This window comes from Rutilus rutilus, assembly GCF_951802725.1.
Source record: "Rutilus rutilus genome assembly, chromosome: 17".
Classification (NCBI taxonomy): domain Eukaryota; kingdom Metazoa; phylum Chordata; class Actinopteri; order Cypriniformes; family Leuciscidae; genus Rutilus; species Rutilus rutilus.
The window spans coordinates 18,142,843-18,165,482 of NC_140230.1; the positions used below are offsets into that span (position 1 = coordinate 18,142,843).

A 22,640-nucleotide genomic window follows, 5' to 3' on the forward strand; every position below is an offset into this window, starting at 1 on the left:
TGTGAGGTAGTAATCATCTTCAGTTAGAAATTCTACCCACAAACCTCCAGTCTGTCAAACCTGCCCATGCTTTAAGTTCTTAATACATATATTAGCTACCATCCGCTTACTCACTGCGATTTAACATCAGCTCCCATATAGTGTGGTAGGAGCAAGTTCCTGGACGGATACAACATTAACAGGCAGTGGTGTTCAGGCTCCACCGGAGGCACCTGGAATATATGTAAACTGATATGTGAGACTGTCTTTCAATTATGACTATAAATCCAAAATTACTTGTGGAACATTTTAGAATAACCAGAAGCAACACAAACAATCTAGATCTTCCTATGAACCATGTCCACTTGCTAATCCTAACCCAAACAAGAATCAGCGGATTTAACCATACAAGATGTTCTTGGGCTAATTCACTAACCACCTGCAATCACTGTCATTCTTTTCAGCACAAACAAACTAATTTATGTAAATTAGGGTCATTATAGATTCAGAGTCAGCGCTATTTACCATTGCGCTATTATCGTCTGTGGAAAGTGGGCGGTAAACAGAATTTAATTTAATGAGATGTCTGGGTACACTTTCAATACATTTTCGACCACGGGAGCAATTCATCAAACGATGAAATGATCTTGAATGGTGTGCTATCAAACTCACTTTTTAGCCAATTCAAGAGTTTGGATAACAGTGTGGGAGTAATGCTGTAAGCCTGCCAGTAAAAGCATATTGGCATATTGCAGTAGTCTGCTGCATCCTCCACAACCGAGCACTCAGTTCCAGGCAGCAAAATGGGAATATGCACTCAGTGCATATTTTTTGGGTGTGTTTGCATCATTACCTGATTTGCATATTTCCTTTAGGGAACCATATGCTAAAATAGCACTATTAGTAGGGTCAACTATTTTTTAGCACAATACTCCAGAACACTTGCTAATGATGGAAACAGCCTCACTACTGAGATCTATCAATCTTAACATGACTCACTCAAAGAACCAAACTTGTTCATATTCACATATACTGTTGCCTTTGACCATTGTCCGAAGTTCTTGCTCACAGAAATAACTGAAAGAGACTTCAACAGCAATACTTTTGTTACTAGATGAATAGGAAATGTGCACCGTCACATCTCTGGACAAGAACATCTGTGAGACTAGAGTCCTAGGTTAGACTGATAGAAGAAGATTCTCAAAAATGTCTTTCAGGTACAGATTAGTCTATGAAGGTTTGTGAATTCTTTTTTTTTTTTTTTTTTTTTTTTTTTTTGGCTTTGCACTTCACTTCAGTAGTTCCTCGTTCATCCCCTTTGTAAAAAGGACATGTTGACTTGCATGCATCGAAGTGACATGATTTTTCAATCTTTCCAGTCCTCAGACAGCAGATGGTTGGCTCACCACTTTCTCAGTATCAATCCTGCAATTTAGATTCTCCGACTTGTCAAAATGGAGCAGAAATGATCTTGTAAAGAATGAAAATGATTAATGTCCCATGCCCTTCTGTGCCTTTCTCCAAATTCAACCACAGTTATCTTGGATTACGGAACTGATGATAGAGTTTATTTTCTCAATAGCTTCATGCAGTGATGTATTATTTCTGTGATGGAAGATTTGTCTTTGTACACTTTCGTGGAATACCCCAGATAGTCTCCCTCATTTTGTATTAAATCAGCCAATGGTGTAAGGTCTGAAGTGCTTCATCTCTGTATTCGAACCCTTTTATGGGGTGATTAAATATTAGTAAACTGAGTGGATTTACAGTGGATCTTTCCATTGATGCTTGTTAATCGTATTAAAAGTGAGACTCAAAAGACTGAGGAACCCACCCCCTTAGGAAGTCTTTTAGCTTTTCTTTGTTAAGTCAAGTGTCTAGATTGTCTGTGGTGGTTAATATAGGAGGAGGCAGGAACTAGGCTATGGTTTTTATCTCAGTTGGTGGCAGCTCCATCAGTGCTTGAAGGTGGTGCACTGTCATTGGGAGAAGCCGAGTCTAGGCCTCCACTAGAGATGAGCTCAGGAGTTTTGACTGAGCTTTTCCCAGTATCAGGGGTTTTGGGAGGGGTAGTGCCCTTCACATCCAGGCCAGGAGATAAAGGTGCACTTGGCTCCTTGGATTCGGGAGTACCATTTGTAGTTGGTTTCGAGTCGAGAATCGGTGAGACTGGTGGTTTAGGCTCAGGGATTGGAGAAACCGGTTTAGGATCCGGAGTCTTGGGATCAGGTGTGGGGCTTACGGCGGGTTTCTGTTCAGGGGTGCCAACTTTAGCTGGTGTGAGTTCAGGAGTAGGTGAAACTGCTGGTTTGGCATCTGGAGAAATGGCTGGTTTCGCATCAGGAGTTGGCATTAATGCTTTTGGAGATTCAGGGGTTGGACTTGGAATTGGTTTAACATCAGTTGATTTGGCCTCAGGTGCTGGACTTGTTGGTTTCGGGTCAGGTGTCACGGGTTGCTTGGGTTCTGGCGATGGGCTTAATGTCAGTTTTGTTTCAGGTGGTGGTGGTGAGATGGTCACTTTTGGTTCAGGTGTAGCAACAGATTTGGGTTCAGGTGATGTCGTTACTGGTGGTTTGGGTTCAGGCGAAGGTGGTGGAGGAGCCGTCGACTTGACCACAGGTGCTGGTTTTAGATCGGAAGTTGGTGCTGGTTTTGGAGGTGAGGGGGCAGTCTTTGGCTCTGGAATTTGGTTGGGAATGGCTTTGACGTCAGCGGCAGCAGATACATCAGAATCTGCAATGGCTATTGTTGGGGCATCAGTGTCACTGTCAAGTGGGAGCCCAGTGGTATTAAAGCCCACTCCAGAGTCACTGGTCTCCATGTTCCTCTCTTGTAGGCTTGGCTCTTTAGTAGACACCTCCAAACCCTGAGGAACATACTCAGAACTTAGCATTCTTAAAGCATTTCAAAAACATTAAACATAATTCAGCATTTTATACTGAGTAAATGCTAAGAGTTTAGATATAAAGCTAGATCAAATGACTAAAATGTCTTTCAGCTCTCTGGTGCTCACCTTAATGCTGACCTCTGTGCTCTGTGATTTCTCAGTGATGTCTTCTTTCTGTGACAGGGCCGGGGCTTCCTCATTCTGACGGGTACAGGCTTCTTTCACAACCTGTAGAAATATGAGCAAAGGGCTTATAATATTCTCCAATATATAAACACAGAAAGACAAACACTTTTTCTTATTTCTTTCATGTTGTAGAAGACATGAAATGAGAATGTAAAACATAAAGCAAATGTTTGTACTTTACATATCTATTATTTATTTATTTTCAAACTTTAGGTGTGTCCTTTTTATGGCACTTGCAAATGGAATTGCAAAATTTTCAATCAGGTTTCCCCAAACAATCTTCCTGTTTTTCATTGGTTAGTCAAACAGAGAGCTCCACCCTCCAAATTACGTCATTGGTTGATCTAATGTTGCTCTGTTGAGCTTGTCAGGATTCTGTTTTGATAGTGTCACAGAGCCACAGTTTGTAGACCTTTTGGGGAAATCAACATGTGAATTGATTATTCAGCTAAATAAAAAGTAATAAAATGTATTTGAACTTTTGGTTCCCTACAATATTCACAGAAAAATCTGTAAATTTTACACTTCGCTTTGACCCTTTTCACTTTTCAAAAGTGTTGGGTACAAATACATCCAAATAAAAAACGAAACCTTAAATAAGACTCATTTGTTTGGAAATGCCACTTGGTTGGATATTTTGTATCTAATGCAGTGACATTAATATATCTGTAAGTCCACATACTTTATGTATGTGGCCATTATGTATTTGATTTGGGTTTTTATGTTGTTTTTTGTCCTTGGTGCTTATATAGGTGATAAGATAGGTGGTAAATACCTTTCTGAAGGTCTCTCCCTCCACTTTCCCTGCATTCTGGGCTTTCTCCTCAATGGCTCTGGCCTTTGCTGCACGTCTGCGTATCTTCACCAAACATGACACCAAGCACACCAAAAGCAGCAACACCAATAATGCTACCAAAGCGATGATGGCAATGTAGAGTTTAGGAAGCGTGTATGCTGAGAGAGAAAGAGATACACCATTAGGTGCAAAGCATGAAAATTAAATTAACTGGCCTGAGTTTTCCAAAAGCACCGTAAGCCAAAGTTGATCATAGAGACCATTGGTGGCAATTGTTCTACGATTAACTTAGACTTACAATGCTTTTGGAAAACGCAGCCCGTTCTTTTCATTTCCCTTTGTCATCTTGCATCTCCTCACCTTCCATCTCCAGGTGGACATCAGACACCAGGAATCCCTGAAGGTCAGTCACACTGAAAACTCCGGCATCACTGGCCTTCACATCTGTCAGAAGACACATGGAATTCTCCAAAGAGAGGCGACCTTCGAGATCCAGGTTAGGAGGCAGGTTGAGCTCTCCACTCTCCATAATCAAGTAATTATGGTTATCAGACTTAGGGGTGTACACCAGGCGAACTAAGGTGCTATCTAAGTGCAGGTTTATTTTCAGAGTGCCACCGTATGAAAGGGTTTCAAATATCTGATGTGCTGGAAGAAAGAAAAAACGAAGGACAGAAAGAAAGTAAGCTGTTACTGAAGCCAAGGTGTTCAGCTATTTTCTAAGATGATGTCATGAGAGTGAAGAAAGAAGAAAAAGAATCGGTAGGGAGGAGAAAGCATAAATTTTTTAGGGAATAAATGCCGCAGACAGAGAATGGCAGAGAATCCATTCCATCCGTCTTTCTTCCTGTCTTTGTACTTCCCCTAATATCCTTTCTTTGAACCTGAAGAGTTCTCCCCACTCTTAAAAATAAAGGTTATTTATTGGCATTAATGGTTCCATGAAGAATAGTGGAAAAGTGGTTCTTCTATAGCATCACTGCAAAAGAAAAAACCTTTTGGAAGCTTTATTTTTAGCACTGTATATTCCATAAAAACAACATCCAGTCTTATATTTCACACCTCAGTTTTTATGCCTCTCAGGATACTTGATTCTGATTGGTCAGTTGCAGTTTTTGTATAATGACCACTAAACCTTTAATTGGACTATTGTCCCCGGGAAACAATCTTCTGGACAAGTTTCAAATATCTCATATCACTCTGCGGCCTCTTTGTTTTCTCATAATCAAATGATTTCACCACAAATCAATATTTCCATTTATTTATAGCCATGTACTGTGCGGTAAAATGTACAAAATAAATCCCCCCTTCAGGATGATACAAGACACTTATGCTTCACATTGTGGTCCTATTCACCTTCTCAGTGTTTATTTTAGGGACTGGCAGACTTTATTATCCCATTTCATTTCTCCTTCAAAATGTTTCCCATAGCTACTCATATATTATTAATATGTTACTTGAATGTTATTTAAAAAATATTGTTGTGTCATGAACCCCTGAAAATGTGCTTCATGCTCTCACCTTTAACATTCAGGCAGATCTTCTTCTCGACTTTCCCATTGGGATCGCTGAAGGTGTAACTACCTTCATCAGCCCCTGTAACGGCAAGCAGAGTGAACTTTTGAGGAGTGATCTTGATGCGCTCCTGGTAATTCTCCTTGGGTGTTCCATTCAACAGTTCCACAGCCGGTAGTGAAGTCTGATTGGCCTCCACTGAGCTGTGTCGAAAGCCCACGCGCACCGTGTCTGAGATATCACTGAGCGAAACGTGAAAATCTGAACCATAATAAACAATGTCCTCATTAAAGCAATCTGGAAAAGTAAGAGAGAGAGAAAAAAGAAAAGGAATCCATGAGATTTTTACATTTTCTAAGAAGAATAGAATTGCAGGTCAAAAATATGTTGTAAGAACTATTAGATGTTGTATGTTGTAACCTTTAAAGTCTATATTATTATGTCCTGTCCCATATCAGAAGTAGACAGTTAGACGTTCTCAACTGTATCCAACAAAATCATACATTATTTTGATATTGCCTATTGAATTGGTATTCAAATCACTGTAGTAAAACACATTTTCATTATTAAATTTGCAAATCCACAGTTTGTGCAATAGCCTGTTAATAATGTATACCCTAAATATCCTTTATAATTAAAAAAACTAAAGTTTTGACAGCCAAAATGTACTGTAACCTTTTGCATATTTTCTACAGCATGTGTCAAGTTGAACCTTCAATACTGTAACCCACGTTATAGTAAGAAACAATTATACAATAAGAAACAAGTGCAAATTTGGTAAAACAAACAAACTATAGTATCTACTGGGTGACCGCTTAATTCAGACTTAACTCAGGAGTATTTGCAGAATTATTTTTTGCAGAACATTTTTGTTTATTTAATGTTTATTAATGGAAAGTGTCAGCCAGCACCACTAATAATGGGAGAAATAGATATTTGGGTAGAGAGAAAGAAGGACCTTTAGGTAGAGAAGAACGGAAGGCAACCAGTGTGCCTTGACAGAGCTACAATTACTGCAGGAGGTCATTAATCCTCCCTCACTGTTCACCACATGACTTCCTATAATAATGGAAGTCACTCAGAGCTATTCTAATGTGAATGTGTGCATCCAATTTAGTGTGCAAGCTGTTGTTCAAAGTGAGCAAACCATTTTTTGGTATTTTGACATGAAAATGATGCAGTACCTCTAACATAGAGTATGATGCGTGTAACATCCTCTGTGGTTTGGTCAGATGTGATGGTGTAGACTCCTTCATCACTTTCTCCAACATTTTCCAAGATCAGGTGGGTCAAAGCAGTGTTGAGTTTGGCACGAAGATCAACCACTTCACCAGATCTCATCAGCGACTTCTCACGTCGTGGAGCGAGCGAAGGCTTGAAAGACACGTCAGCTTTACCTGCAGGCATGGGGATGTGGAAGTCTTCCCCAAAAAACAGAGCCTGGGACACTTCTTTGCCTACAAGAAACACAAAAAGATAGAGAAAGATTTTATTGTGCTACACTTTTTTTTTTATAAATCATTTGAATAATAAAAAGTGACTTGTTGCGTTTTCATTACCTTGTAGAGTTGCAGAGAATGCTAAAAATTCAAAAAGAAAAGCACCAGTGTTTAGATTAACACATTCATTAGCGGCATAATGTGACATCAGCTAGTCAAATCATACGGAACCTGAGAATGTATTTTCAATTTATGCAATATTCAATTTAATTACATTTACATTTTTCTTTTGGATTTGCATGTCAAATTAAGGAATTAAACATTGATTAAACATCTGTTCAGGCCATATTGCATGTCGAATGTCTAACATTTTTTATTTATTAATATGACAATTCATATAGAAAGACTTTTTTTAGGTTTATTGGAATATTTTAAAGAAAATATGTAAAGTGCACATCTGACCATTTCAAAGCACAAGAACTAATTTAATACTTCAAGTTTTCTTTTCTTTTTTGTATTGATATCCAATAGTCATTCCGTGTTAAATCAACACAATTTCAGAAACTTCTCCAGCTCAAATTTTTTTGATTTTGTTAATATTTTCTTCTGAAGAGAGACGAACACAAGTAGTGATGAAAGCCAAAATATTAAATGAATAAACTATATTGTTAAAAATTGTCAAAATGAAGTTGAAAAATGGGGGGGGGGGGGGGGGGGGTGACTTTAGGAAGATGGCAGAATCATTATTTTAAGAGAGCTATGTTGTATGAAATTGTTTTGATAGAGGGAAAAGAGATACATTTCTTCTTTAAACACAATCAGCTGTTTAACCACATCTGGTTTTTGACCATTGAAAATGGTTAAACTTCAACAGTTTGAACATGGAGCTGCATTGAGACCCCCATATCAATGGGATTGAACCATATAGGGCCTTAAAAATAAATAAAGATTACAAAAGAAAAGTTCATTAAGAATGAGATTCTAGAAGGATATTGAGATATATTGAATACTTCTTGAGTTACAGGCATGCAAACTTTGGAAAAATGATATTTTTAGCACCCAGACAGGTATGTTCTATGTAATTGTGCTGATTGAAAAAAAAAAAAATAGTTTCAACATTATTTGTTCTTCAGATATTCCTCGTTAAAAGAAAAAAGTATCAGCTATGCAAAGTGACCCACATTTAGTTTTTGACTACTGAAAATATGTCGGCTACAATTTACCAATTAATTCATGAAGACACATTGAAATCCCCATTTCTCTGGAAATGAACCACATTAGGGCTTAAAAATGAAGATACTAAAAGAAAAGCTTGTTAACTACCAGAATCTAAAAGCATTTTAAGATCTTTAATAATTTTTGAGTTACAGGCATACAAACTTGGTGCAATTATTATTTTTATTTTTAAAAATAATAATAATTATTATCTTTGTGCAAAAATAAAATAGTGATGCTGGCATCTTTCTAAAGTCATTTTTACCCCCCATGTAAATTGACTCCAAATCTCAGGTGAAAATGGTCATTTTGACCCCCCTCTACAAAATAGTGGATTACTCTATTACTGTACAAATCTGTGACATTTAATATTTTGGCTTTTAGCACTACTTCTGTTTGTCTTTCTTCAGAAAAAAAATATTTGAGCCAAAGACACGGAATGACTCAATACATAATTTAGTATGTATGAAAACGACCCACTTTGTTGCTAAATATGCTAAATACATCCATTATAGATGGCACATTTAATATTACTTGTCACGTGGTCAGATATTCATTATAACTAAAATCTATGTATGTACAGTACACAGTCCTTCCAAGCTGGTACATTCAGAACTCCGCTGCCATTTGTGAGAACATTACAGCTCTTATAGAAGATGCATTGTGGATCAGGACTGTAATTAAAGAACTACAATAGCTATTAGCATGTCAGAGCCACTGTCCTTAACATTTATAATAATGATACAGAAGATCAACCACTCAAAAGATTCACAAGGACTCTTTCTTACCCGAGTAGAACAGCATGCTTAAGACGAGCAGTCTCAGATTCAGCATATTGGCTCTGAAAACATTCACACATGAAAATACATTTACATTCAAAGAGGATTTCAATTCTAAACACTGACATTGAAATCGTATAAGTTTCATGGTACATTGCTCAATTGCTCTCAAATTCCTGCTATGGAAAAGGACAATGATCAAAAAGGCAGTGTTTCGGCAAATGGACACAGGTCGATTGAGTGCTTTGATGTGGACTTGCAAATATAGGGTGTGACTATAAAACAAATCCGTTTATGTGAATGTTAGACAAGCATCTATGTTTTCCAGCTTTTATGGGAGACGTGTGAGCTCTGATCGTCAGGCCAAGGATCTAAAAGGGCTGTGTTGAGGAATGAGCCTCTTAAAAGAGCTAGGCTATTTGGACATGTCAGTAATTGTGGGTTTATTGGCTTGACTTGTGGATTGCTTATGACATCTGACATTGATCTGGTATCTCAGAGGGGATTTACAATGAATCGTAAGAACAGTCCGTTTATTGAGATTCCCAGATTCATCACCAATAAATTACATTAGTCATTTCATGAGAAATGATGCTTTTAGATACAGTGCTGTCTGTTTGTGTCTTTATAAATGCATATGGAATGAGAAACATGACATCATTTGGGTGGATCATTATCTCCATAATCAAGACAGGATTGTAATGACTGAAGACATTAAAAATGTGAGAGGAAATGAGACTGAATCTATCGGTTAGCCTGATTTGTTCTACAAAAATCTCTCGTAACATGTTACATCCCAAAGAAATTCCATGATTTTTACACAACTTTTCTAGTCTGCATTTTCTTTGCTGACTTTAGGCGATTTAAATGTGAGTAGGCACTTATTGGAAAAAGAAAGCATAAGTAAAATATAATATATATATATATATTATAATATAATATAATATATATAATATATATATATATATATATACAAAAATATAATGATCGATGTTTAAAAGTGAATAACAGGTGTTTAAACTCAGCATATATCTATCTATCTATCTATCTATCTATATATATATATATAGTCTTAGGTGTTTTTTTTATTTCCATGGAATGGAATATTTCCATTGCAATTATTTATTATTTTTGAGTAAAAGATCATTTGAAAAAAAATAATAGGTTAAAGATAATTAATTTATGTAATTATTTCCATGACATTTACAGGCCGGGATATCAAAATTTGAACATTCCCTGATATTTCCAGATTTTCTAATGACTGTGGAAACCCATATTTTGATGCACAAACTGTACTTTATACTTAACATAATAGTTAAATTATATTTAAGTTTAAATGTATTAATTATTTGTAAAGGTGGCATCATATAGGTATTATGATCAGTAGGCTAATGTCGAAATATCAGGACAAACACCATCAATAACGGTCTGAAAGCCGGCACTTCACACATAATGACATAGCAAGATTCCTAAGAAAACCTTTGCCAGGCCAGACATTAGACAGCAAGGCAAGCATCCAGAACAGCAGATGCATTTAGGCCATTCAGTGATTTCATAACAGACTTCTGCTCAGACGCTCAAATATTGCATATGAATGTTTTATTGTCATTTAGTTGCAAAAATAGTCAAATAAGAATTTTAAAAATAAAAACAGCAAATAAGTATATTATTTTTCTGTCTCTGGACAGTGCTGATGTGTAAATGCGTCGGCGCTTTTTTAGTTTCAAATGGACAAAGTGCCATCTGGTCCACTTACATCCTTTCCCTCCCTCCCTCTCAGTATGACACCTCTTACAGCAACCTCACAGTTCCTCTCATGTAAGACAGCATACATAAAACATGGGCAACACAAAGGCAGAAATGCAGACCGGGTGCTCTCGTATACAACATAAGATGCAGTTGCAATGCAACAATGAACCTCAAATCAACCTGCAGCGGATAGCCTATATGAACTGCAATATCATAAATTGGTTAATTATGCAAGAAGCAGGCTGTGTAAACCAGGGAAATAAAAAAAAAGATAAATAGGGGCTCAGGGAAATCAAGCTCAACCTTTGGAAAGGTGCTGTATGACTATTTCATATGTGGTTATTGATGTTGGAAGCAGGTCATCTCCTTAGAGACCAGGACTGGGAATCTGGAAATTACTTCCAGATCATTTCATTCAGACTCATTTGCTATACTAGGCTATGTCTTGGATCATAATATATTTTAAAGCCTTGAATCATACTATTCAAAAGGCGATAATGTAGTTAGAAGGGTCTGATGTATGACATGAAAGGGGGTGAGATCATGGCTGTGTCTTACAACCTAGTGAGCTGTCTACCTAGGCACCATTTTGGGGCATCATTATGGTTAAAAATATGGCGTATAGATAAGCATCTGAATAGGTTTTGAGACACAGTGCAGCGGGGGCGGCGACAGCTTGACTTACCGCATCTCCCCTCTATTTCAGACGAAACCTTCAAATGATCTTATCACCTCCCAATCATAAAACTATTTGCCAGTCAAACAAATTTTCTCTCGGTCACACGATGAGAAAGATCGCCCACACATGTTCGGGTTATTACGGTGCACAGACGACGAAATGAAATACGCCGCAGTCAACCGGCAAAATTAGACTTAAATAAGAATTATACAAAGACTATAAAATCTAGAATATTAATGTTATTATAAAACTGACATTTTTTCGAGCTCATCGCGACAAATAAGTCTAATTATCATATTTGCTTTTCTCATTTTAATTTCCCGGTAATTTCATCACAAAGCATATTTTAGTGCAAACATTTGATATGATACAGGGTGCTTAACCTGCACGCGCGAGCTGACGGGGCATTTAATGTGATGCTATGCAGAACCGACCGCAAATCTCTTCAACAAGCCTAAATGCTCTTCTAAACCTCTAAATATGAATCTTACGTCTTATTGTATTCGCGTTCCAACAGCAAACATCAACTTTATCCAATCGGAAAAGTACCAGACGAAGCAGAAACTGCAGAATTTAACCCTTCAATTCCTGCAACCCAAAGCCAGCTGCCCGTTTATGACATCCCTGCCGCAAAATTGATATTCTCCCTTACCGTGTTCACAGCTCACCTTCAATGTGCTCCTCGAATGATAGAGTGTAAAAGGGGGAATTTCCGTTATTCGTCCCTTTCTGCTTCCAGACCAGCTCAAAAATCACTTAAGGGCTAAGTTGCACCTCAGGAATCCGTCCGGTCTCTCGCCGCGTCTCGAGTGCGCTCGGTAAAGCCCGGCTCTTCAACCCCTTATGGGCGTGTCAACGGATCCGAACACACTCAGACAACCTTTGCAGAACCGACGTGAAGGTCTTTAAGGTGTTCTTCAGATCGATCCATCTCTGAGACCAACGCCCCTATGAATAAGAATGTGCACTAGACCATTTTGCCGTTTTTATCTGCATTTTCTATTGATCAACAGCTTTTTAAACACTAAAGGGCAAAAATCCACAATGTCTCTGTATTTTGGCTCTGAAAGTGTTTATTGAAATATTACATTAAAAAATTAGAGAAGCTCATTCTCCCTTCACTAACAAACTCATCATTCATCGACAGCCAGCCACCTCACACTCTCCATCTCTCACATTCACAGGAATCGGTGAGTGTGTGGGTACAAGCCTAGCAGCATCTCATCTAATTCATTTCGGTCTTCAGAAAACTGGGATGTCATGTGTCACATTTTCATCTTGCGCAATCTGAACTTAAACGTCTGTGCATAAATCAGATTCTGTCTTCTGCACAAATGTATTACAAGGAGAGTCCTTTTCTATGTCATTGTCACTACTTCCTACGGCCCCTGGCAGCAGCTTTGGGGGCTGCAGGCTGATTGGATGTGTTGAGAGAGGAAGTGAGAGAATGGGCCTGCAGGTCAACTCTCTGCTGCAGAATGCCAGTCAATAGGAACTCTGTGCTGACCACGGGCAATGACATACTCACTGCCTTCTGACAAAGCCCCCTGTCCTGTTCACATGACACCACCACAGTGTGCTCCTGAATAGAGAGGGAGAAACACAATAAAATATGGGAATAAGTAATATGTGCAATACAATTAGAGAATATATGCACTGGTTCTGGGTACCTTCTGAGCAGAAGGCATTTTAGGGAGGAAACGTGCACCGCAGCAGGTGATGATTTCTTTCATTTGAGATGGTTCTGGCATCACAGATGGGGTTACGTGAATCTCATAACCCTATAAAAGCAAAATTAGAGGAGAGAATATGTGTGATGGAAATAGTATACTTTGGGTTTGATACGCAAAGGCGGAAGAGCTTGTGAGGGACTAACCTTTAAAAGAGGTTGACTTTGAGCGGTTTGCAGTGTCTTCTGTAGGCTGAAACTAAACTTCTTCTCTTGCTCGACGTCTTTCAATATGTATTCATCAGTAGAAAGGAAATGGCCAACTTTTCCACACTAGGGGAGAAAGAGGATGTTGTCACACTAAAATTCAAATTAAAGTTCAAAATAAAGTCTGTATTATGTACTTGTTAGACTTCTTTAATTATACAGCTAGAAACCCTTAAACAGATTATATATATATATATATATATATATATATATATATATATATATATATATATATATATATATATAATCTGTTGGTATTGATGAATATATATATATATATATATATATATATATATATATATATATATATATATATATATATATATTCATCAATACCATAAAAAACATTCTTGACCAGGAAATTATACAGTAAAAAAAATTTAAGTTCAGGAAAATCATTTTAATGTTAATTATTGTATACATGATTTTTCTTGATTTTACAAAACTGGTAATAATATTTCATAATATTATGTTTTTTACTGCATTTTTGATTAAATAAATGCAGCATTGGTGAACATAAGAGACTCACCGGTAGTAGAGCATGTGTGTTGAATGTGTAGGGTTATTAAAGCATTACTAACAAAGATCGTCTACGGCACTGTTGTACACTTTTTTGTTGTATATTGTCACCCAAAACAGAACCATTTTCAATGTGTGAGAACATCTCACAATGCATTTAAAAAGATACATCAAACCAACATATGCATTTTATGGGAGAAAAGTCAGATAAGGATTGTGGTTTTTAGGTTTGGCTTGGTTTGAATCAGGAACATTTCTGTAATAATCACTCCCTCACCTTCTTAAGCCAATCAGGATTCACGATCGGCAGCCCCCTGGCAACAGCGCACAAAAACTTGACAGTGCGTCTTGCTTTATCAGTCACCAGGTGAGTCATATCGTTCACCCCTCTCGCCAGACTTCCACCCAATCGAGAGACCACTCTTTCTCCATCTTCATCCGTCAGCCCAGTGAATAACACCTAAAAGAGAAGAGGACAGATTGGTGTCATCCACACAGTGAAAGAACTTGCTAGTTAATGTCTGTATCCGAGGGTGTGTGTGACCTTGTACGCCTGACTGGAAACAGAGCGCCTTGGAGTCTTGGGTGTGGGTGACGGAGCCTCTTCTGTGGATGTGCTAGTGTTGGCTGCTCTCTTGCGACCTCTGCTGTTGCTTTGGGGTACAGAAGTGTCATTTACCATCTCTGCATCTTGTTCAAGCTCATTGCTCATTCCGACATTTACATTCTCCACACCAGAATGCCTGCCTCCTCTCCCCCTGCCTTTCCCAGAAGTTTTAGTTTGGGAAACTTTCTGTGGCTCTTGTAGCTTCGCACTCTTCCTGCCTCTGCCTCTTCCTCTCGTCCCTTGGTTTGACGTTATGACACTATTAGCAGATCTCTCAGAACTTGTAGAACTGGAGCGGGTTCGTGAACGGGTTGTTGAATTGGAGTCCTGCTCTTTGTCTTCGACTCCAATAGCTAGTCCTCTCTGGCTAGACTGTCTAGCACTGATTGGTTGCTCATTAGTTGTCTGTTTCCCTCGGCCCCGTCCCCGTCCCCTGCCCCGCCCTCGGCCTCTCTGGATGGATGGCTCCTGTTGTGAGGATACAGATTGTTCCGAGTTTATAGATGAGCTTGAACAACGCCGTGATCGTCTGGCAGGAGGAACAAGAGGAGTTTCCAATTCTGTTTTGTCATCCTCCACTCGCTCATTCTTTTTTGCTTCCTGACGGTTCCCATCCTCCATTTCTTTTTGTTCTCTTTCTCTCATCTGAAGCTCCTCATTTTCTTGTTTCTCCTTTTCTAATTGTTCTCTCTCTGCCGCTAATCTTTCTTTCTCTTTTTGTTCCTTCTCCATTTGAATTCTTTCCTCTTCTTTTTGTCTTTGTACTTCTCGTTCTCTACTCTCTCTCTCCAACCTTTCCTTCTCTTCTCTTTCTAAACGATCCTTTTCCTCTTTTTCCCTCTGTATTCTCTCATTTTCTTTTCTTATTTTTTCCTCTTCCCTTTTCAGTCGTTCTTTTTCATCTAATTCCTGCTGCTCTCTTTCCAGTTTTTGCCTCATTTCGGTTTCAGCCCTCTCCCTCTCTTCTTGTTCCTTTCTCTCACGCTCCAGTCTCTCCTTTTCTTCCCTCTCTCGCTCCTCTTGTTCTTGGAGCTCTTTCTCCATCTTCTCTTTCTCTGCTTGGGCATTTCTCTCCTCCAATCTTTCCTCTTCTTCCTTTTCACTACACCTATGTTTTATACCTGTTCTTCTGGTTCCTCTCCTTGTAGTTTTTTCCTCTTCACTCTCTCCCTCTTCCTCAGACAATGCTTTTGCCCTCTTTCTTTTCCCTTCCTGCCCTTTTCTGGTTTTACCTTGGACTTTACCAGATGAAGGTGTCTCACTCTCCACCTCTGTCTTGTTTTTCCTATGTCTTCTGCTACTTCTGCCACTAGGTTCTTCTTGAGTGTTTTCCTCACACATGGGCTGTGTTTCAACAACCATGAGATCAGAGTTTGGTTCAACAGACTGTGCTGGTTCACCTTCATCTTCCTTTTTTCCTCTGCGAGATCTTTTGGATCTGATGATACTCAGATTTTCATCCCTTCCAGTTCCATTCTCACAAACAGGGTGTGTTTCTGTGATAGTGGAAAGGGAACTGACGGCAGCTTCAGCAGGTTGTGGAACGCTATCCTCTTTTATCTGTCTTCCCCTGCGGGATCTCCTGGATTTGATTCCACTGCTTAGATCTTCATCTCTTTCAATCACTTCCTCAGGAACTGGTTGGGTTTCTGTGATAGTGTGATGAACAGCAACCTCAGAAGTTTGTGGAACCTCATTGTCTTTCTTTGGTTTTCCTCTGCGTGATCTTCTGCTTGACGTTTTACTGCTGAGGTGTTTCTCCTGTTCTTCATCTTCTTCATGCATAGGCTGTGTTTCAGCTATCATGAAATGGGAAGTGGAGGGTTTTGGGAGTTCTGTGGAGTTGTGTTCATCTATCTGGCCTGTGCTAACTGCCTTAGTCAGATCTTCACATGGTGCTTCTTCTTCACACATAGGTTGAGTTTCAGCGATAGTGACACAGGATTTCAAGCCTGTTTCAGCAAGCTCTGGAGATCTGATTTCATCTGTTTGTTGTCCTGTACTAGGTGCACCGTTGTTGATCCCACTCTTCAGATCTTCATCCGATGCTTGCTCCTTCTCACACATCAGTTGCGTTTCTGTGATAGTGTGATGCACAACATTCTCAGCAGGTTGTGGGGCTTCCTTTTCTTTTTTTGGTCTACCCCTGCGTGATCTTCTGCTAGGCATCTTGCTTCTGAGCACATTCTCCTGCTCTTCATCATCTTTACCAACATGTTGTGTTTCAGGGATTTCAAGACTGGAAGTAGAGGCTTTTTCAGTTTGTTGTATGGGTTCGCCTTTGTCAGTTTGTCTTCTACTGAGCTTGTTTAGATCATCCTCTGGTGCTTGGTCTTCCTCAAACATTGGTTGCGTTTCAGCGATGGTGATATGGGACCTGGTAGGTTTTTCTGTATGAGTACTGCTGATCACATTGTCCTGATCTGGTGCTTCTTCATCATCATCACCCATTGGTTGCGTTTCAGCTATGGTGACATGGGAGCAGGAGTTGTTTTCATCAAGATATGCAGAATCACATTTCTCAGGCTGTTGTCTTGTACTTGGTTTCTGAAAGCTGTCCCCACTCAGATCAACATCTGTTGCTTCTTCTTCCTCACACATGGGCTGAGTTTCAGTAATGATAAGATAGGAGCTGGAGTGTTTTCCTTTGTGTACTTTTCCTCCACCATGGATTCTCCTGCCTTGTTTCATGTTCTCCTCCTCTTCACCCTCTTGCGTTTCATTGATGGTGTCTGCCTCTATGAGCTGGGTGGGCTCACTCTGATTAAACTCTTTGTCTTCTCCCTCCCAGATGAGTTGCGTTTGAGCTGAGAACAGAGAAAAGGGCTGTGTCTGCTCTTCTCGTCTTGGGGTGCTGGCGATGATTATAGTGTCTGCTGTGGAAAGGTGAGAGTAATTAGGTGTCTCTTCATCTTCCTCCTCCACATTTGCTACAGGAATTAACTGAGTTTCAGCAGTGGAGAGGTTGGAGTAGAGTTGGGTATGGCTCAGTGGCTCCTCCTGTTCTTCCTCTCTGTCTGTCTCTGTGCCATATGCCTGCGTAGCCTCAAGATCAAGCTGCTTTGGCTTGAACCCAGCACTGGCCCTAGCAGCTCCTGGATTTGACATTAAAGACAATGTATGGGTATAAGTTAAGCTCAACTGAATACATTTGTGGCATAATACTGATTAGCACAAAAAATACATTTTGACTCATTCACAAAAAAAAAAAAAGAAGAAGAAAAAGTTAGGTTATGGTGAGGCACTTACAATGGAAGTGAATAAGGCAAATTTTTGGATGATGTAAAAGTAGAAAATTGTTGAAATTGTAATGTAACTTTCATTCATTCTTCTGTTAAAACTTGTATTATGTTGCGTTGTGTTGTCATGATAAAGTTGTCAAACTGACCATAACTTTAGACAGAAAACGTTAAGCATTTTTTTCACACTAAAATCAACATGCACACTGTTCACATCGTGTGGCTATACTTTTGAAATGGAATATTTTAATGTTTACAGATTGGCATTTCAATTTTTTTTTGAAAGCAATTTTAGACATTTACTGTTTTGTGAATATTATAATAAAAAAAGAATGAGATTAATAGGCAGGAAGTGAACGGGATGGTTACCATATACTTGTGTGGGTGGTAGGTCCCAGTCTTCCAAGTGACCAAAAGCTTGGGTTGGTTCCTCAAGACAAGTCTTTGCTTGAGAATGATGGTCTTGTTTTTTATGGGTGCTCTCTTCTGACTGCATTGCTTTGCCACCCACATACGCCTTCTGACTCTCTGCAACCTTCACAGCTTTGCCTGGTACAGGTTTAAAAGGATCCTCATCATCTGTTTCACTGTTCGCTGACAGCAGATCGCTGGCCTTTATCTTCTCCTTGCCCTCATTCTCTTCATCTACATCTGTGTCACTGTCCATGTGGAGCTCTGTCCCTGGAGTTGATGTAGGTCTGACATAACTTCCCTCTCCAATGGGAGGTGAAACCTCTGTCACCATGGAAACCTTCATGGGATTTTCATCTTCAACATCAGTGTCACTGTCCAAGTTGAACTCTGTAGGTGGTGGTGCTGCTGATGAAGTACTTTCTGTAACTGCTAAAACTTCTGCTTCCTTTTTGGAGACATTTTCAGTTATAGGAGCCTCATTCTCCTCAACATCAGTATCACTGTCCATATGAAGATCTGCTGAAGGTACTGATTTTACCTTTGGAGCTTCTTCAATCAGAGCCTTTTGTTCAGTCTTGCTTTTCTCTTCCTCTTCTTCAACATCTGTATCACTGTCCATATGAAGTCCAACTGAAGATACAGATTTATCAAGAGTTACTGCATTTTGAGCCTCTGGTTTAGCCTTATTTGCCTCTGGCTCCTCTTCCTCAACATCAGTATCACTGTCCATATGAAATTCAGCTGAAGGTACTGGTCCCACTTTTGGAGCTTGTTCAATCTGAGCCTTTGGTTCAGTTTTGCTTTTCTCTTTCTCTTCTTCTTCTTCTTCAACATCAGTATCACTGTCCATTTGAAGTCCAACTGAAGATACAGATTTCTCTAGAGTTGCTGCATTTTGAGCCTCTGGTTTAGCCTTATTTGCCTCTGGCTCCTCTTCCTCAACATCAGTATCACTGTCCATATGAAATTCAGCTGAAGGTACTGGTTCCACCTTTGTAGCTAATTCAGGCTGGACCTTTGGTTCAGTCTTGCTTTTCTCCATGTCCGCTTCAAAATCAGTGTCACTGTCCAAGTTGAGAGCTAGCAGACCAGGCTTAGATGAGTTTGAACAGGGTTCACCGGAGGTTTCCCTCAGTCTGAATCTGTCCATTGAGGTCGAAGATGGAGTGATGGAGCTCTCATCCTCACTGAGAAAATAAGACAGAAAATAGTGAAGTTTATTTTAAGCACAAGAAAACTAAGAGTATTTGTAGAGCTGTACGATTAATCGTTAAAAGATTGCGATCTCAATTCAAACACCCACATGATCTCATTCCTAAATGACAATGATGTGTCTAACCTTTAACGAAATCACACCGGAACATTCAAATCTATGTTTGTGCTAATCTATGAATCGTGCAGCTCTATTTATTTCTACAATATATAGGAAAATCCCATAGGTGTATTGCACAGTTTAAACATTAAAGTGCAGTTCATTAGTGAAATTTTGAGGACACTGTCCATTGTTAATAGTTTAACAATGTATGAAGCACAGAAAGCACTTTCAAACCAAGCAGCTTTGTGATTAATTTGTGTGACCAACTTCAACCTGAAGCAAAATCTGTGAAAGGGAAATCTTTTGCCCCCACACAAAATTTCCAATCACATGGATTCCTACTAATTACAGGATTTTGTCTGTGAAATTAATTTACTGAATGGAAAGTGCTGTCTGTGTGCCTGTCACTGCATGAATTTGCATCAAGCCAGGCAGATTTTTTTTTTTTTCATTCACTCCATTGTTTTAGGTTGCTTCATACGTACCTATTTTGCAAAAGGCTGATTGGCTAAACAGGTTACTGGGACTCATTGAAACTTTCAAGCTCATAAAAATAAAGTTAGAGTGAAATGAATCTATATGAGTCAACTGGTATATTGTAAGTGTTCTGAGGTGACACTTCAAGCCTTAATGTGCTTTCAAATCATATTTTTCAAACACATTTAATAACTACAACAAATAGGGCAATACAAACCTCAATGGTTCTTGCACATTGCATGACATTTAAATTTGAGATGAAATAATGGCTTACATTTCTGTTATACAACACAATTGCGTTGACTTAACTGAATTTACCAGCTGAGTCGTATTTGTAGAAAAGTAAGAAAGTAAGAATTTGTAAGAAGACAATGACAGAATTTTCACACATGGGTAAAATTTCTCTTTAAGTACATATCCGTTGCCCTGCTTTATGCAGTAAAAAAAAAAAACATTCAAGAAACATTCAACCTACCTCTCTGGAATGACTTTTTTTGCAGGGGTCAGGAATGATGAATTTGTGGAACTACACAGATGAGAGGAGGACGCTGAGTCTGAAACTATAGCAAAAGAGAAAAAAGAAAGCATCAAAATAGTGTGCTACCATAGCTTTCAGTAATATTCTTTAGGTCTCACTTTACTTACCAAAATCTTTCCTCTCATCACTCTCTCCATCTGAACCAGAGTCTGAATCAGGTACCAGGGTGATCTCAGGATGTTTGTGAGCTGGCTGTGGTGAACACATTTTGGGTTCTTCATCCTCAGGGCTCCATAAAGGCACAGGAGGCAAGGCACTCCTCTCTTTCTCTTTCAACCCATTCTGCACGCCTTTCCTCAACTTTGACTCCGAGTCACTGCTTGACAGCGGCGAACTATCCTTTTCCTCCTTTTTGGAAAGTCCTTTCTCTGGGGTTTTGTGTGTATCTCTCTTCGAGATGTTCAGGCCAATGTACTGACATGGCACGTCAGCGATCACCACACTATCTCCCTCGGTCAAAGCATAACGTACCTGAGGCGTCAGCTTGATTCTGCCTTTTCTGGTACCATTCATACTGCCCATGTCCCATAAAAGTGCTTCCACAGCATCACCGTTACCGGAGCGGCTGCTGCTGGAGCGGAAAACCGAGATGGAGATGACAGCATGCCGACCGGACACAGATCGGGCCGGAAGCAGAACAGAACAGGCAGCAGGATCACGGCCCAAGACATTCTCTCCGACGTAGAGAGGGAATTCTAAATTAATGTGTGAAGAGAGAAAAAAAGAAATGAATGCCATCATTTCAATAATGTTCAGGAAATATTAGTTATACAATATGACACAAGGTAGTCAGGTTTATTGTCTCACCTGTCTCTGGTATGTGGTCATTTTTAAACACCTTCAGTGTAGCTAACTGTTCTCTTTCTGGTCTTCCTACTTTCTCCTCCTCTTCTTCTTCTTCTTCAGAGAAAGGATCCTCAATCTGCTGAGTGGCATCCATCTTCCTCTCTGGCTAAAGGATCAAGAGTGATGTTACAACAGAAATACGGTTGTTATGGATACCATTCACAATGTAAATAAAGACGTTTTTAAGCCCGAATGTATGCAATACACACATAAACAACATTGCTAATATCATCATTCTCAGTTTTATGATCAGTGGAGATGTATATGTGTGATAAAAGTTTACTTAACACATTTGGTATGATATTAGGACACTTGTGACTTTTTCATTAGCTACTTCTTAATCGAATATGTTTTGCTAAGTGCAACAGTGGAAGCAGTTAATTACGTAGAGGAATGAAAGCAATACTTCTCATGAAAATGTAATCAGAAATAATGCATCCCATCATAATGCAAAGGTAAACATGCAAGACATGGCCATTGTTTACGTTTGTGCTGGTATATCGTGCATGATCCACTGCATTTAATAAAAACGTGCGCTTACCTTGTCATGCAGAACACTTGGAAACCATTTCCTGAAAACTAAGGACCGCCTTTTAAATGAAGACTACTGATTCGCTAGTCAAGTTGTCAGTCAGAGAGTGAGCCTACACTTATTGGGTGAAAATGCGTCACTGCGGCTTGATTGGTCAACTGAGAAATAGCAGTCGTCTTTGTCCAAAGTTTTCCGCGCTCTCTGCAGAGGGGGCGTGTTTGGTAGGGTGCTTCTCAATTCTTAAGTTAATTATTTGTGCATCCTCGTTTCCTTTCCTCGAGGGAAGGCTGCAAGGAAAAAAAGGATGACGGAGGAATCGAATGAAAACTTTTTTATACATTGGAATACTTGATCATGATCACTCGAGCGTCACTAGCAGCGCTCAAAGTATCTTCCCTTATGTTGTTGAAGTTTGGCTATTTAAGAAATTCAGAATAAATAATAATAAAGCAAGATACCCTATTGAAATATGTGTGGTTTATATAAACTGCAGTGGTAAAGTATAAATTAAAATTATTGTGACCAATGTGAATGGGGAGAATTGATACGTGCGTCATGTTTAGTCGATAAAACTCTTCCGCAAAGGATACACCTGTGCATCATCGCTCATGACTCCTCTGCAAGCCTCCTCACTCCTCTCCTCCTCGCGGTGCAATTCATAGACAGTATATAAACGGTGCAATTAGAGAATTGAGATGTCCTTCAAGATGGCTGAGCTCGATCGGTTTCCGGGTCTTAGGATGGAGGACGGAGGAGCGAGGAGACGAGGAGGGATATTGAGAGGCACCCAAAGTGTTTTTTTCCCTTCATCAGGATTTTTGAGAAGCCATAATTTAGATATTTCTTACTTTTATATATGTCTGAACCTCGCGACTAAGGTTAATATATATAGTATTACGTATATAGGCCTCATATGCATACTCCCATATCATTTGTATATCGTGCTGTACTTTACTGTAGGCCTAGTATGAATCATGTGTTTAATGCAGG

The 22,640-nt window shown here is 39.2% G+C and overlaps 2 protein-coding genes across 2 annotated transcripts; both read right to left on the bottom strand.

Annotated features, from left to right (window-relative positions):
* Positions 1-1,225: 1,225 nt before the first annotated feature.
* LOC311275666 (uncharacterized protein) lies at positions 1,226-12,081 on the bottom strand. Its single transcript, XM_084384825.1, has 9 exons — positions 11,896-12,081; positions 8,809-8,861; positions 6,926-6,946; positions 6,551-6,823; positions 5,373-5,663; positions 4,212-4,499; positions 3,831-4,009; positions 2,996-3,097; positions 1,226-2,848 (listed from the first exon to the last, which is right to left on the bottom strand). The coding sequence occupies exons 2-9, from the start codon at positions 8,852-8,854 to the stop codon at positions 1,916-1,918; spliced, it is 2,133 nt and encodes a 710-aa protein (XP_084240951.1). The 5' UTR covers positions 8,855-8,861; positions 11,896-12,081; the 3' UTR covers positions 1,226-1,915.
* Positions 12,082-12,278: 197 nt separating this feature from the next.
* Positions 12,279-21,937, bottom strand: mdc1 (mediator of DNA damage checkpoint 1). Its single transcript, XM_084384824.1, has 10 exons — positions 21,660-21,937; positions 21,080-21,224; positions 20,380-20,967; positions 20,210-20,294; positions 17,898-19,129; positions 14,227-17,384; positions 13,960-14,142; positions 13,104-13,229; positions 12,898-13,008; positions 12,279-12,809 (listed from the first exon to the last, which is right to left on the bottom strand). The coding sequence occupies exons 2-10, from the start codon at positions 21,210-21,212 to the stop codon at positions 12,600-12,602; spliced, it is 5,826 nt and encodes a 1,941-aa protein (XP_084240950.1). The 5' UTR covers positions 21,213-21,224; positions 21,660-21,937; the 3' UTR covers positions 12,279-12,599.
* Positions 21,938-22,640: the final 703 nt, after the last annotated feature.

Bases quoted from the DNA above. Each gene is read 5' to 3' on its own strand.
- LOC311275666 (XM_084384825.1), bottom strand. From the start codon at position 8,854: ATGCTGAATCTGAGACTGCTCGTCTTAAGCATGCTGTTCTACTCGG. The intron at 6,947-8,808 runs GTAAGAAAGAGT...TTGAATTTTTAG, and splicing joins AAGCATGCTGTTCTACTCGG to CATTCTCTGCAACTCTACAA. The intron at 4,010-4,211 runs GTGAGGAGATGC...TTTCTCTCTCAG, and splicing joins TGTCCACCTGGAGATGGAAG to CATACACGCTTCCTAAACTC.
- mdc1 (XM_084384824.1), bottom strand. From the start codon at position 21,212: ATGGATGCCACTCAGCAGATTGAGGATCCTTTCTCTGAAGAAGAAGAA. The intron at 19,130-20,209 runs GTAGGTTGAATG...TTATTTTCTCAG, and splicing joins AAAAAAGTCATTCCAGAGAG to TGAGGATGAGAGCTCCATCA. The intron at 14,143-14,226 runs GTCACACACACC...CTTCTCTTTTAG, and splicing joins TTTCCAGTCAGGCGTACAAG to GTGTTATTCACTGGGCTGAC.